At 38.3% G+C, this 16,622-nt stretch overlaps 1 protein-coding gene across 1 annotated transcript in view; it reads left to right on the top strand.

Moving 5' to 3' along the window:
* The window catches only part of LOC108971439, a 147,838-nt gene that overhangs the window by 100,125 nt on the left and 31,091 nt on the right, over nucleotides 1-16,622 (top strand). Inside the window, exon 6 of the mRNA XM_018937493.1 lies at nucleotides 2,467-2,640. Within this exon, the coding sequence (XP_018793038.1) occupies nucleotides 2,467-2,640 (174 nt within the window). The remainder of the gene's footprint in view (nucleotides 1-2,466; nucleotides 2,641-16,622) is intronic.

Below are 16,622 nucleotides of genomic sequence, written 5' to 3'. Positions count from 1 at the left end.
ATTCGCAAGATCAGTATTTCTAAAATTTAAAATAGCTTGATCACTACCCTTGTTTATATATTTGCAGATATATTTGATGGCGCGTACTGAACTCCATAAAATTGGTGAATAGGGGACTACCCAAYTATTATCAACCGTAAAGTAGCTACCATATCGGAGCTTCACGGTTGCTGTTCGACCTCCGTCTGTTGGCGCTCTCCTAAGATACTGCGGGTATCCGTAGTCGTTGTGAACGGTCTCTTTCACTAACTTGAGAGGAAATTTTTTTGTGCATTCTCCGTCTTTCATGGGCACTGTGGATTTTCGGGTCCGCATGGACCGTGAATCATATTCTTTACAATAATGTCATGGAGTGTCTTGTCAATGTTAGGATCCGGTATTTCAGCGCTGATTATGTTATCTATTTGGTCGGGGCGTAACTTATCTTTTAACCACTATAATATATGGGCATGTGGCAGACCATGTTTCTGCCATTACATCCATTAGTTTTTTAACTTTTAGTCTAAAAAGTCTTGCGACTACATCATATCTATTTATTGTGCTTTGCCCCGGAATCTACTCATTGACTATTTCGGGCCAGGCTAGGTTGCAAGTAAAGGTGACGAATAAGTCAGGGCGACCATGTGTACGCCCATAAAAAAACTTAGGACGCCTCAGTATATTCGTGTAAGTGTCGCGGGCTATTTACAAATGAAGACGGTAAAATGACCATGCGACCTATGTTATTTGGATTTAAATTAGCGACATTTGCCACAGCGTTTTGAAGATGGATGCTCTTAGTTTAGTTTGATTTAATGATATGTACCGTAACTTCTCGCTTTCAACGTACATGTCAACGTAAAACTGATTGGCCAGTTTCTTGAATCTTGGTAAAATGTTAAAGTTGTTTTCTCATATCATCAKGTTGTAGGCGTAAAAATCCATGCATGAAACCTTTTTGTTATGCAAGGGAAGACCTGTTCAGGATTAATTTGAGGAACTTGAAAGTTGTATCCCTTCTGTCCCTAAAAGTAAAGATTTAAGAGGTTCCTCTGGCTCGCCAAGTAATGGAATTTTAACCTTTCTATCAGAACAGCACATACCTGAAATTTCTTCTTTCCATTTCAGTGCTTCACAATATCTGCATTTTTAATCCATTCTCTCAATGATAACCAATCGGTGATTAATATAGTCGGTCAAAGAGTCATACTCAAAAGCAGCACATTTAAATACCTCCCGTGTATCCATTGAAAACGTACGAATCTTTCTGCCTTCCGTTCAGCATTTAAAAGACATCGTCTTTGTGAATCTTCGTCAGTCTCTGCCGCAATCAATTGCCCGTGATATTCGGCATCTAAAACTCGACGTGTCTGAGTCTGTTCCACTGTCTCAGAAGCACTTTGAGATGCGTGGTGTTCAGCATCCAAGGTCTGACGGGCCTAAGTCTGCGTAAACGTCTCAGAAGCCCTTTGAGATGCGTGGCGTTCAGCATCTAGGGTATGACGGGCCTGAGTCTGCGTATAGGTCTCAGAGGCCTTTTGAGATGCGTGGCGTTCAGCATCCAAGATCTGACGGGCCTGAGTCTGTGTAAAACTCTCGAAAGCCCTTGGAGATGTGTGGCGTTCAGCATCCAAGGCCCGACGGGCCAGAATCTGCTCTATGGTCTCAGAAGCTATTTCAGGCGCCTCTAATATCTGACAATTTTTTATAAAATCTTCGATAAAGCAAACCTTTTTACTTAAAACTTAAATATCTAAATCCATCAATAAAGTAGTAAACCTAAACAACTATTCACCTGACAAACCTTTTATACTTAAAACAACATCCTGATGTGAGCTAAATAATACTTAACCTACACATGAATTAAGAATTAACAAATGAAAGCGACTGCAAAAATTAAGAATAATACGTATCTGAGTAAACCTAGAGATATGAATTATAGGTTAAGCAAATACCTACATCTAACAGCTGCCTTAACTACGTAATAATAAAAATGTACTATCTATCTCCTAACTAAATTTCATCACAATCCGTTCAGCTGTTTAGATGTGAAAGAGCAAAAGTCCCAACAAAAATCACCGTTCAGCCGTTGAGGCGTGAAAGAGTAACAGRCAGACAGAGTTACTTTCGCATTTATAAAATTAATATGGAAGTGGGAAGGCGGTGCCGTAACACTCCTCCAACATTCTAAAGCACTTAACCAAAACTACACTTGACAATGGTTATAAAAATTAGATTAAATTTTATTTATAGGAATATTGAATTAAATTACAGTTCGTAAAGATATCAAAGAAACACTTTATTACAAAAATATTGAATAAAATTACAGTTCGTGGAGACCGAAGTAGTCGTGAGAACTGATTCTTGTTTTTATTAGCGTTGTCTTTCCCACATATTCATCTCCGTCGGCGGAGTTGCCACCGATTTACTATATTCCTACATATATGTTATATATTTAATTCATCACCTGTTTTCTTTCTATTGCAGCTCCTACTGTGAGCGCGAATATCGCGATTGCCGACTACAAACTTGTTATGTGCAATCGCCCGCATATCCTGGCCTATATCCCCGCGCACTGAATTGTCGTTATAAATTGCATACGCGTCAGCCATATATAAAACTGTATTTGCAGAATGAGCAATTCGGGGTGGATGGACAGCGGTAAGTAGATGAATGGACAGCTGAAGTAGTAGTTGATATCATGATAAAAAATTCGAGCGTAGTTGAGATGATATTAGAAATCGCGGAGTGGCAAAAAAAGGAGCACTTCGGCTCATCATTTGTGTTATTATTCCCAAAATCATAATCTCCTATACACAGTAACAGGTTTTCTTTAGACGTGTAGCTTTCAATGAAGCAATTGTTTTTTCGGAGTTGGGGCTTTTGACAGCTGTTTCTTGATTCACACTCGTTTGGATTGCCAATTGCTACGGAACTACGCTTGCAAATCGTACACATTTATCACTAAAATAAAGGCACATTTACATCACGCGCCGCGTCTAATATTTCGTCGACATAATCGCAGAGTCAGTAATTCGAGCAGCCAATGATCGGTTTGTTTTAGTAGAAAATGCGGCTCCTCATAAAGTCCGTACATTGCGCACCACTCTGTTTTGGAGCAGAGTATTAAAGAAGGTTCAAATGAAACCGAACATCCATCAAGCGCGTGACTCGTTTTGGTCACGGTTTTGTATGCTCTATAAGTAGAGGATTGGTACATTAAAATTGTAATTAAAAATAATCGATGAGGAACACTATAGAGGCATGATTATTGACTTTTCGTATCTGAAACGGAGTACGTTGATGTGGACGCCTTTTCATTCCAACAAGGCTTCAGTGCATTCCATACAGCCTACGAAGCAATCAATTAGTTAAAGTAAACCCTTGGTGATCGTATTATCTCGTATCGTAGCCTCCAAGATCGTGCAATTTAATACTTCTGGACTCTTTTTGTGGGGTTATGTAAAATTGCTTGCCCACACAGATATGAAATTGCTGCAAAAATTTATTCGAGCCAGTTGCGGAGGTCACTTGCCCAAAATCATCTCCAAAATAAAGACAAAAAATTATAATAAAGTTAAATTCTTGGCTATATCAATAAATTATATGCGTTATAGGTTATGGAGTCTAGTGAATCATGTGGCGCAGAGTTAGCGCAGGCAAGTGGTGAAAATCAGCAGGAGAATGGTGAGCCATAGTTGAAGAACGATCGGATAAGAACGCAGTTGGAGGTGCTAGTTAGTGCGTTATGTGGCGGAATGGAAATACTAACTGCACAACTGCATACCCTTACTTCAACAGTTCCGGACATTCGGGAAACAGTGCACCCAGTTACGCGAACGCCGATACCAACGTCGTCAGCATCATTTGCGTCGCAAGTAGAACGCAATTTATCTGCGCAGCCGTATGTATATGCACAGTCGAACGCATATATGCAACCGCCCAGCAGATTTAAAAGCGAAATCTCCTGAAAGGAGGAATGAAGGAGTCCTCCTATTGACCTCTTTTACGAGCAGTAAGGGAGATTTTTTAATTTTGTTCATATATTGTGTTTCTTTTTATATTTTATTTTAGTGTTGACATCCTTTTGTCATCCTTTAGTAGCAAAAAAGGAGATTTTATACTTCTATTGTGATTTTTTTAACTTCATTTTAGTATTGATCTCCTTTTGTCTTCCTTTAGGAGCAATAAAGGAGATTTTCTAATTTTTCGTGGCTTAAAAATCGTACTCTTGATTCAAAAATTACAATTTAACGGGAAATAATAACTGTTAATTTTTGTCTCCAAGCAATTGTTCATTTTAACTTTGTTTATTAAAGCGTGCAGACGTAAGTGTCTTATATCTATTGAGTATTAAATGAATAAAAAATTAAATAATTTATACCAAAACCAAAATAATAATACACAAAAGGAAAATGATGTGGAAAGTGTTAATGAAATGGAAAGTGATACAGGCTCTAAAGAAGTTTTTGAAGAAGTTGAAAGTGGTACAGGCTCGAAAGAAGTGATAGAAGATTTTTGTTTGCCAGCTGAACCACTTTCAAAGCAGTTAGCCATYTGGGCAATTGAAAATCGAATAACAAGGGCCGCATGTAAKAGTCTTCTTGCAATTTTAAACTCACAAAATTTAAATGTGCCTAGTATAGCAAAAAATAAGCTCTTACAATCTTTTCAACCAGATGATACTAATGTAATAGCCATGCCGCCTGGAGAATATTTTCACTTTGGCTTAGAAAATGCATTGAAAAATGAAATAAAACACGATAATTCTGTAGGTGAAACAATTGTATTAGATGTTTTTTGCGATGGTTTGCCACTTTACAATTGGGAGCAATTTCAAATTGTGAATCACAACCATTTTTTATTGGCAGTTTTATTGGTTGCTCAAAGCCACGGGAAGTTGAAAAATATTTGGAGAAATTTTTGGACGATTACTCTGAGCTTAAAAAAATGGGATGCTSTATGGCGGTAAATCTTATAAAATCAAAATATCAGCTATCATATGTGATGCTCCAGCCAAATCTTTTTTAAGTCGCACTGTTGGCCATACGTGTTCATATGGATGTTCCAAATGTGAGCAAAAAGCTGTGAGACTAAATAAACATCTCTTCTGGCGTCTTAAGAACTGACCACAGTTTCGCCGACCGCCACAAAAAACTTCCATTTAGCAAGATTTCATACTGCTGCACATCCACTGGAAAATTGTGGCGTAAACATGAATACACAGTTCCCTTTGAATGTGATGCATTTATTCGATTAAGAGTGGTTAAAAAAAGTTTACTTTTAATATGGAAAGGTAAACCGCTAAAGGAGGATGGAGTCATGTGTAGAAGTTCACGCAAGTGAGGAAAGTTCTCTGATCGCCATTCACTTGGGAGTGGCCAGAAACGATTCCTTTACATATGACTCAAGTAGCTCACGACTTCCTGTCCTTGACCAAGTATCCTCTGGGTAGCCTAAAAACATCCGTTTGAAGGCGAGCTAAAGTGAGAAGGCTGGGTTTGTTACCCGCCACGTAAAAAAAAACCACTCCAATGAAAACGCAAAAACAGCCTCGGATGAGAGACCCCACTTTTGAAGACGGACTACGAATTGAGGGCATGCACCTGGATTATCCGGTCCCTTAATTTGGAAGGTGCCGCTGCCCAGCTGGTTGATGTCCTCGTAAACCGATAAAAAAGAATAAAAAATGCCTAAACATTAATTTACTTAATGAAAAAATTGGAATTGTTGAGGCCATTTGAAGAGATGCCACGTTGGAAAGCTTCAGAATTTCGACAAATAATATTGTATACAGGTTTCTTTTTGTTAAGAAATGTTATTGGAGCTGATCTTTATGAGCATTTTTTGATTTCAATGACAGCATATAGATTCATATCCTGTCCAAGAATGTGCGAAAGTAATTTAGCCTGTGTCCAGAAGCTTTTAGAGGCTTATGTTGATTTTGCCAATTTATACGGCAAAGATCGAGTCAGTTATAATGTTCATAACTTACTCCTTATATCGCAGTGTGTAAAGGACTTTGGATGTGCTTCCAGACCGACAGTTGGCGCAAGATGATAGGTCCATGTTAGCTAAATGCCTTTTCAGCTTGCAGTGGCCGGTGTAAAATGTGACCAGGATCCTGAATTTGTTTCTTGGGAGGTTTATTAACGATTTGAACCTCTACAGGTTGTACCCCCCAAGCAGCTTGGCATGACGCATACCGTGCGCTCGCTGCCAATACCACTCCCTGCCCACTCTTTCTTCCTTGCGGAGCAGCTCCTTCACAGTATGGGGACCCACCCCAGTGAACGGTTCGAGCCCAACCATATTGGTGGAGGCTGCAGAGCGGGCTAGCTCGTCAGCCAGTTCGTTGCCGGCTATACCCCTGTGACCGGGCACCCAGATTAGGTGCACATGGTTCTTTTCAGCATAGGAGGAGATCACTTTTAGTGTAGCTTAACTATCACTTAGTATAGCTATTCGCTCCTTGCGATAGTTGCGGTGGTACACCGACTTATAGCCAAGACTTCAGCCTGAAAAATACTCGGAATACTTCCCATCGGAATGGAGAGCTTGGTACGCGGACCTGCAGTACCCGCACCTATTCCTTCTGACGTTTTCGAGCCGTCGGTGTACCACTTCAATGTGCTATTCCTAACATTTGATCAAGAGTGGAGTCGTTCCACTCACTCTTGCTACCGAGATTAACCTTAAATCTTTTCGTGAAATGAGTTGTTCTGGTAATGTCGTCCTTTGGGAGGAGGGCAATAGGAATATCGCCACTTATCCTCTCCATCCTCTGGGACGAGATCATCTTGCCCTTGCCGCATCCCTCTGCTGTTATCTGCAGAAGTGAGTGCTTGGCTACTTGACCTATCATTATATGAAGCGATGTGAGTTCCAACAGGACCTCCAGAGCTGCCCGCGGACAGGTCCGCATAGCGGCCGTCRTGCRAACACATGCTAGCTGCTGAAGCTTCGATAGTGGCGTTACCACCGAAGCCTGCGACGCTACGGATCCCCAGGACACCGCCCCGTATGTAATTATCGGTCGCACAATCATGGTGTACAACCACCTAACGATCTTTGGCTTACAGCCCCAGGATTTACCCGCCAGCCGTTTGCACACCATTAATACTTTTGTTGCTTTGACCAGCGTTTGGTTCACATGCTGCTTCCACCGCAGSGTAGAATTCAGCGTAAGACCCAGRTATTTAACCTCGCTAGTCATCTCGATCTCTCTGCCCCCAAGTGTGAGGTTCCTCAAACCTGCGCCTTGTGAAAGGGTCTACGGTTGTCTTTGAGGGGTTGATGTTTAGTTCCACTCCCCTGCGCCACCCCTTTGAAACATTTAGACCTCGTTGCACTAGGTCACAGAGAGTATCCTCAAATTTGCCTCTTGCAAATTTATCGCAATGTCGTCCGCATACCCTTTTCAGCGGATCCCATTGTCAGTTCGTCCACGAAAAGGCTCCATAGTAGAAGTGATAGCACACCTCCCTGTGGACAGCCTCTTGTCGCACCCAGACGAATCTTTGTTTCACCTATCCTGGTCTCGGCGATCCTGGTGCGTAGCACGGCTTCTATCCATCTACGCACCGGTGCTGCCACATTTCTTCTCTCCATCGCCCTGGCTACACTCTTGTGAGATGTGTTGTCGAAGGCACTTTCGATGTCTAAGAAGGCGCATATCATCACCTCCCCTTTCTCCAGTGAGCTCTCTATCTCCGGGGTCACCTGGTACAGAGCCGTATTGGTGGATCTTTCCGCTCTGTATGCATGCTGAGCAGCATGCAGGGGTGCAGTCTTCAGGGCCGTCGACCTTATATTGTGGTGAAGATCTTTTCCATAGTCTTCAGTAGGAAGGAGGTTAGACTAATCGGCCTGTAGGATTTGGGCAAGGAATAGTCCTTCCTTCTTACTTTGGGTATGAAGATCACTTCAGCCATCCTCCATGGGTCAGGGATGTACGCCATTGCGAGGCTCTCCCTCAGCAGCCGAGCAAGGTGAGGTAGCAGAGGCTGTTCACCCTGCTGCAAAAGCTGGGAAGATGCCGTCCACCCCTGGAGACTTGAATTTTTCGTTCGAGGCTAAGTCCTGCCTCAGGAACTCTGAAATACAGAAAAAGTCGATATTATTCCTGACTATTATGCATGCTCTTGGTCGCTCACTAGAGAGGTCCTAGATTACCTTGTTGTGTACCGTCTTGAGGCCTTTGACCTCACTTTTATAGACCTAAGGTTCTTGGATCAGTAAAAAGCCCAACTTATCCGGTTTGAACCTGCCCGTTATGACTGCCGAAGCTCCCGCCGCGTGATGCAGGTTCACGTGGGCAACTTCCACGTCCACGGCCATTAAAGTAGTGGCTCGAAAGGGGTGTCATGTCAACATCCCCTCCGTCGTTCGCGCTGCTTTCCACATGGTCGCCTAGTCCCTCGAGGAGTTCCTGGGTAACCGGGACGTCAGCGGTTGCGACTAGCGTAGTCACCTCAGCTCTTACGCTCGGTTGTTTTGCCACCTCGTCCACCTGCATCCTCTCCACCACCTTGTTTGCCACCGTTTTGTCCTGYTTGGGCCCGCTGCCGCACGGYKGGATKACAGYCATCCTGCTTCCTTGCTCCCTGTGGTCACGRGTTTGTGCGGCCTCATAACCACCATGCTGAAGCTTGTAGCACGGACGTACCTGTACGATTCGTCATCAATGTACAGATACAATCTCCATCCTTGTAGGTCACCTTTTTCTTCCAACTGCCTCCTGACGACGCGCCAGACCGCGATGCTAAGGCCCCGGTTCTGGTTCTTAATCAGCCCGGAGCAAACTTGTCCGGCTTCTCATCGCTGCGGGGGAGGAACATTGTCATCCTGTGCATGACCGGCAGATCCTCCGCCCTTTTTACACAAAGGACAGGACCGGTCCGGCCTCCTAGCTTTGGGGCAAATTCCCGCGGCCAGTTGGCTGTCTCGTCCATACGGTCCACCTGTAACATGCAACCCTAAATTCTACCCCAAGGAAGGACGCCGCGTATTCATCGCCTCTGAATACTTCTTCCAAGAAGAGATTTTGGAGCACCGTGAGCTGCTCCGACTCCAGCGACTCCGCCGGATAGTTTTGAGGCAGTACAGCCATGCGGATACCTTTGACAGCATCCGCATACCAGCGCCGCCCCTCCTCCACCGGGGGGAGCCGGAGCTGACGGTTGGCCTCCGGTCGCTTTCGTGCCGCCGTCTCTCAGCCTTTTGGAACTGGGGGGCTCCTGTTGTGTGAGCTGACCACTCTGGTGCTAGTCTGCACCACCCACACCGGTTGGGGGGCGCCGAGTATGCCTTGCGACTAAGCCTCTGCACCGCGGCAAGGTGCCTACCATTAACAGAGTTATTCAGTATATTACTCAACAGTTGAATAATCGCATTACAGAGCGAAATTTTATTCCTAGGAAGAAAAAAAATTGTTTACTGGGAAAAAAGTTAATAATATTTATAATAAATACCCGTTCGGTAATTTTTTTTAAGCAATAAAGTCCCAGATTGCTATTGCATGACGCAGAAATTAAATGTTTTTAAAATAATTGGGTTTTAAAAAGTGGGTGAACAGCTGGTTGCTAGAGGTAAATATTTTAACGATGCAACAAGTTCATTTACTTATCCAGTAGACTCAAAAAGTGCGTTAGGGATATCGAAAGCATCTGTTTTAGCTGATTTAGAGCAACAATATACYTCTCGAAATAATTTACTGTAAGCTTTTTGCAATTGCTGAAGACGATCACTTTCATTTTGTTCCCATTTTGTATCATTGTTACTAAATTAATATATAGTAACATAATATAATACTTGTAAAATAATGTAATATTATACACTTAATTATAGATAAATAAAATGACGTCACAAAATAACTTTTTATTCAATTCTCTCGGTAAGCTTATCTCTTGCAAATATGTTTTCATAACCCTTTAGCACATTTTTTTCCTAGAATGCGGAAGTTCTTCAATTTTAAGTGGAGAAAATATCAATGTGTCCACCAATACTTCCCGAAATACCTCCTCCTGGCAGAAAAACATGGAACAAAGAATACGGAAGCTAGAGGAAAAATAGGCGCAGAACACTGTACTCCTGGAGCGGATTATTGACATATTGCAACCGAAGAGGATTGAATTATGAGTATGATAAAATACATTTGATAAGATATTACTAAGCAGTTTGAGTTTATTATAGGTGGCGTATCTGAAGCAAAAATTTTCAAAGAGACCCCTATCAAAAATTTTGGATGAACTAATTGCGGAGTCCCTGCTCTTAAAAGTGAATTGAGGTGGAGCCAAAAAAAAAAGTTGCATTGAAGAATTATGCACTTTTCAATAAATTTCTTTAAGGTAATACATACATAATTTCAATTCATGTCACTTATTTTTTTAACAAGTTTAATTTTTAGAGGCCTTAAAAGATGATTACTCATACCCTCATTTTGAGGCAAAGATCAAACAGGCGTTTCTCAAATGTAAGGCTCAGTTCTACAGGAACACTTATAATATAAAAAATAATAATAATAGATTTCATGTACATTCATTTAATTAAAAAACTCTAAAAAAAAATAAAATTATAAAAATTGGTTTTTGTTAAAATAATTACAGGTTGAAAATAATATAGGATTTATCATAGAGATCTCCTTTAGGATTATTATCATAGAATCTCCTATAGTAGTAATCATAGAGATCTCCTATATCAGTAATCATAGAGATCTCCTTTAGRAGTAATCATAGAGATCTCCTATAGCAGTAATCATAGAGATCTCCATTAGGAGGTTAAAAGGAGTACTCGCGTTCCAATGACATGCAATGTTAAAAGCGAGTATACAATTTTACGTGTATTTATACACAAGTATTAGGAGTAATAGGGAGTATAAGATGTCTCCTAAAGGATTAATCCAGGAGGTCTCAAACGATCATCCTAAAATCTGCTGGGCGTCGTCATATCTGCATATGTATGAGCGGTCCCGCGAATTATACGTTGCGTCAAATTGGATTAAAACGAGTTGACGTTGATGGCGATCAATTTTATATATTTGTGTTTTTTGATAATGACAGTAGCTACTAATATAATTGTAGTGTTGCTTAGTATGTTGCAAATATTGGATATTTTCGTATGTATTTTCAATTTAAAAATGTTTTCTATATTTGATTTATGTTCTTCTACTATTTCGTCAAAAGTAATTTTTTTTTTTCCTGAATTTCTGACTGTTTTATATTTTAATGTTACAACATTTTCTTTTATATCTTCAACAAAATTTGAAAAATAATAGTCATTAATTTTAGTTGAACAACTATTAAACCTTATTACATAGTTTCCACTTATTAATGGTAATTCTTGATTTTTATTCCAAATACTAGAAATGTATTATTTAGAATTACTGTTCCTGGTTGTAGATATTTTAGCTTATTATAATCGATGTTATATTTTACAATTTCTTTATTAGTTAAAATATTTGGGTATATTATCCTATATTTAGCGGATACAACTTTTTCTTGTATGTGTTCTATTTTACTTTTTAACTCTGTCATAGCATTAATAATATTTTCAAATTGTTGAGTGTCAATAATATGTAGTACTATCGCTATCTTTTGGTATTGCTTGATCTCTCATCTGTAAATCTATGAATCCGTTTTGCTCCTATATTTCTGTCAAATCTATTGTCCCGTCACAATGTTGTGTCATTAAAGCTGTCCGCATTATCCAAATCTGTAAATTTTAAAGGTCTTTTTATATGTATTGCTAGTATGGATTTTTTCTAAGTTTTGTTTTCTACATCTCCTCGTGCCTAACTGCTTTATAATTATTTATAAATCCTTCCGTTCTTTGTTCTGTATAGTATTCCCTGTTCCTACTTAGTTGGTTGATTGTCCTTTCTTTTTGCTATTCTGAATTTTTTCTTACTATCTCTTTATCTACTTTATTGTTATGTACCTCGTTGGGTGTGAATTTGTTTGTAGAATGAAATCTATCATTATAACTCCTAATAGCTTTTTAAATTAGCTGCTTAACTGATACATTTTTATTTAATTTATATAACATTCTAAATTTTTCTGAAATTGTATTATGGAATCTTTCAATGTCTGCATTACCCGTATGACTGTTGGGTTTGGTTAAATGGAGTTCTATATTTTCAGTATTTAAGAATTCCTTAGTTCTTTTAGCATTAAATTCATTGTCAGCTACTATTTTCTTCGGTTTTCCCATTTTGGTAAAATAGTCTTCTAATTGTTCGATGAATGAAAAGTGATTTCTATCAGTTAAAGGATATGCTACTCCATATTTGTAAAATTTGTCTATAGTTGTTAAAAAATGGAATCTTTTTATTACATAGGTGTCTAAGAGGATTATTTCATTATTCTTCGTAGGCGTTTATGTATTAAAAAATTTTTGTTTAATAGGTCTCCTATAATATTATACTTCTTGACATATTTCGCATTGGTTAATTATTATTTGTACTAACTCTCTTAATTTAGGATAATAAATTCTATTTATGAGTTGATTATATGTTTCTTGTATGCCCGAAAGCATACTTTCTCTAATGTGATACAACGAAATTTGTTTGACAGCTTCCACTTCTGTTTCTATATCTTGTGCTCTCATTGTTCTCTTTATAAATTCTAATTGTTTATCATTTGAAAACATTTCTATTAGTTTTTCTTGTCCTACATTGTACTGTCGCTCGGATAATTCCGAATAAATTCCTACTTTTCCTTCTGTTATATATTTTTTAGATATTTCACTCAGTCTATCGAAATTATACTCTCAAATAAAAATAATTCTTTTTCCATGTATCTGTTTTAGTTATTCTGTATTGTTGTTTGTCAAAATAATTTGGGTTTTATATTTATTAAGTATCTCCTTCTTTATTTAAAAATGATCTTGTAAATTCTCTTCTTCTGAATGTGTTGCTTGCATTGATGTATCGTCATCTAAATTGTTAACTATATTTAGGTTATGCTCTGAAATTTCATCGGTATTTTCATCCTCATTTCCTTTTATCTCATCTTCATTATCCTGTATTCTGCTAAGAAAATCTGCTACTCTATTTTCCCTTCCTTTAATATATTCGATTTCAAATTGATATTCACCTAATTTTAACAACCATCGTTGATGTTTTGGTGACATGTCTTTCCCTCTATATTTTGAATGTAAATATTTAATTCGTTGATGATCTGTAACGAACTTAAATTTTCTACCGTATAAATATGATCTAAAGTAGTTTACGCTCCAAATAATTGCTAAAAATTCCTTATCAGTTGCTGAATAATTTCGTTCATGATTATTTAAGGTAGATAATAAGGTGAGATATAAATGCTTCTATTGCATAATTTGATGCATCTGTAGTTAATGTAAATACATTTTCAAAATTTGGATACCGTAAAATTAGATGCGAGCTWATTAATCGTTTAAGTTTTTCGAATGCTTCTATATATGAAGGATCTTTTATATTAATTCGGACTCCTTTTTTAGATATTTTGTAATTGGTTGTGCTACCTTTAAATAGTCCTTAACAAATTTCTTATAATAACCTGTTATACCTAAAAAGCTGTTATGAACACTGTTTTACACCTATCTTTCTCTTTGATCGTAATTTGATGATAACCTTTTGCTAAGTCTAGTGTAGTTAAATATTGGGCTCGTCCTAATTTATATAAAATTGAATCAATATTAGGTAGAGGATATTTATCATCTATAGTTACCTCATTCAACTTTCTATAATCTATTACTATCCTGTACTTTCTTTTCCTTGAATTATTCATTTTCTTTGGGATTACTATTAAAGGGCTGAAATATCGAGAATTACTTTTCCTTATAATTCCTTGCTCCTCCATTTCTCTGATTTCTTTCTAATTTCTTTTTCATGCTGGGGTGGATTCTATATAATTTAGAATTTATTTGCTCTTCTGCAGTATATTTTCTCTTTTTTAACGATGTCGATCGCCATCTTATATACGCATTTTCAGGTAAATTGAATTCTTCTGGTGCTTTCGTATCCACTTCATGGGTAATTATTTCCTTGATTGTTACTGTTCTGATTGTTATATTATTTTTAAGTGGGATTTTTCGAAATTCGATTAATTCAGAATCCACTAAACTTATATTCGCTCTCATATCTACAGGGTGGCTGATGAATTTCGCTACATTAAAAAACTCAAAAAATATTTTTTTTCAGTGTATGGATTTCATTTTTCTTTTATTCATGTTAAAGCTCATTCAATTTTATTAAATATAGCTTAATCAGTTTTAAAAATAATGGAATTTAAATGCCCCCTGCTCGTTGATGCATGTGCGGCATCTTACCAAAAAGTTGTTCATTACTGCTTGGAGAGTTTGCAATAACCCCACAAGAAAAAGTCAGGTGCAGTTAGGTCAGGCGACCTGGGTAGCCAACGGAATGTGGAATTTCTGGATATCAGCTTATTGGTTGGGCTATGTGAGGAGCTGCACCATCTTGCTGAAACCACACAGAGTTGAAAGAAATTCTCATTCGGCATAATTCTGGGTAGAAAAACTCTCTCAACATGCTCAAGGGTAAAGTCTTGTGATTGATTATGAGTTGATCCTTCCACGGAACTTCGTCAGTAAGGATCAGGTAGAAGTTATTGCTTTAGTTAGAATTACTTGTAGTAAATACTACTAGTTGGTAACATTCTTTTGCCAAACTTAAATTCGACGTCCTATAACGGTAACCTTAACCTAACTCTGTGAACTGTTGTTCCTGTATTTTCAAAAACGATCTAATTGAATCATGGTAAATTTTTTTCCTGACTTATTTATTTAAAATACAGTTTATGTTCTCCATTAATTTTTATTACTCTTCACATCTAACATATATCCAGTTTGACCAACTACTTCACGGAAAATAAAGCCATTTGCTACTTTTCATTAGTTTAAGTGTTTTTGAAATCACTCGTTGCGCATACACAAAGGCGCAAATGCAAATTGCTGGCATACATACCCACAAAAAGCCCAATGGTATTCGCTGCGAAAAACTCAATATAGTAATTCACGGGAAATCGGTGCCAACAAGCGACAATAAATACTGGGTGCGTGAATATGTGTACCTATAATTTCAATTGTTGCAGGTAAACGCACGCAACGCTAAAAAGTATGCTACAGTAGCATTTATCTTTTAAGTAGAAAGCTTCAGCACAAAAGTTAGGTCGAACGGCTCAATTCGTTTTACAATGAATTGCATCTAAGAACATGTGTCGATGTCGTATAGTGTGTGTTTGCGTTGCACAGCGAGAAACACGCAAAAGTTTCGCATAAGCTGAGTATCGATATAGTCATAATGAGATGCGAAATGGCATAATAAAAAGCTTTATTACACTTTCGGTCATATCATGATATAGTGATATAACTCGTTGATAATAAAGGTCGGAAGAAAAGTTCGTCTATTTTGTTAGCCAAAAAGCCATAGAGAGAGAGTTGGGAAGTAAGACTTCGAAAAGAGGAGCAAAACGAGAGCGAGTTAATAGTAGCTCAGCAGCAGCTGGCTGGCAGGTGGATCAGAAGCACTCTAAAACTGTGGGAAAATATTTTTGCATCGTCTAACTAAAGCCATTTTTGTTGTTATTGTTATTGCGCAAAAAATCGCAGCGCAAGTCTCGCCGAAATTCATATAATGTGCACTGCTGCAATGCAATGAGCGCAAGATCTGAACGCAAAATAAACCGAGTTTTGAAAAACAATATCCACATATTCATTAAAAAAAAACACATATAGATTCTAGCATTGAGGTAATGAAGGCAACCGAAAAAATAAAATATTCGTCATTCATTTGAAAACTATTATATTAAAATACTTATTTTTCTAAAGCGCACATCTGCTATGCAGATGCAGAATGTATTATGTGTACGTTTTGCATATTTGCACTGAAATTTATTTATTTGCATTTGCTGACTGGCGATAGTTAGTTGACTTTGCATGTAGAGTGTGGCAATGTTGGGGAGAAGTGATTTTATTAAAAATAGATACAAACAAGTAAGGAAGGGCTAAGTTGGGGTGTCACCGAACATTTTATACTCTCGCATGATAAAGTGATAATCGAGAATTCAGGCGTGGTTGTGAACCGATTTCACCCATATTTTGTACATGTCATCAGGGTGTTAAGAAAATATTATATACCGAATTTTATTGAAATCGGTAGAGTACTTCCTGAGATATGGTTTTTGGTCCATAAGTGGGCGACGCCACGCCCATTTTTAATTTTTAAAAAATGCCTGGATGCAGCTTAGTTAGTCGGTTAACGCACTTTTAGTGATTTTCAATATAACCTTTGTATGGGAAGTGGGCGTGGTTATTATCCCATTTTTGAACTGTATATGGAAATGCCTAAACGAAACGACTCTATACAGTTTGGTTGACATAGCTATAGTAGTTTTCGAGATATGTACAAAAAAGTTAGAAGGGGGCGGGGCCACGCCCACTTTTCCAAAATAATTACGTCCAAATATGCCAATCCCTAATGCGATCCTTTGTGCCAAATTTCATTTTAATATCTTTATTTATGGCTTAGCTATGACACTTTATAAGTTTTCGGTTTCCGCCATTTTGTGGGCGTGGCAGTGAACCGATTTTGCCCATCTTCGAACTTAACCTTCTTATGGAGCCAAGAAATACGTGTACCAAGT

This window comes from Bactrocera latifrons, unplaced genomic scaffold, assembly GCF_001853355.1.
Source record: "Bactrocera latifrons isolate USDA-ARS-PBARC rearing strain unplaced genomic scaffold, ASM185335v1 scaffold_340, whole genome shotgun sequence".
NCBI classification, from domain to species: Eukaryota; Metazoa; Arthropoda; class Insecta; order Diptera; family Tephritidae; genus Bactrocera; species Bactrocera latifrons.
Note: the sequence above shows the minus strand (reverse complement) of the source record. Positions and strands in the feature narration are given on the sequence as shown.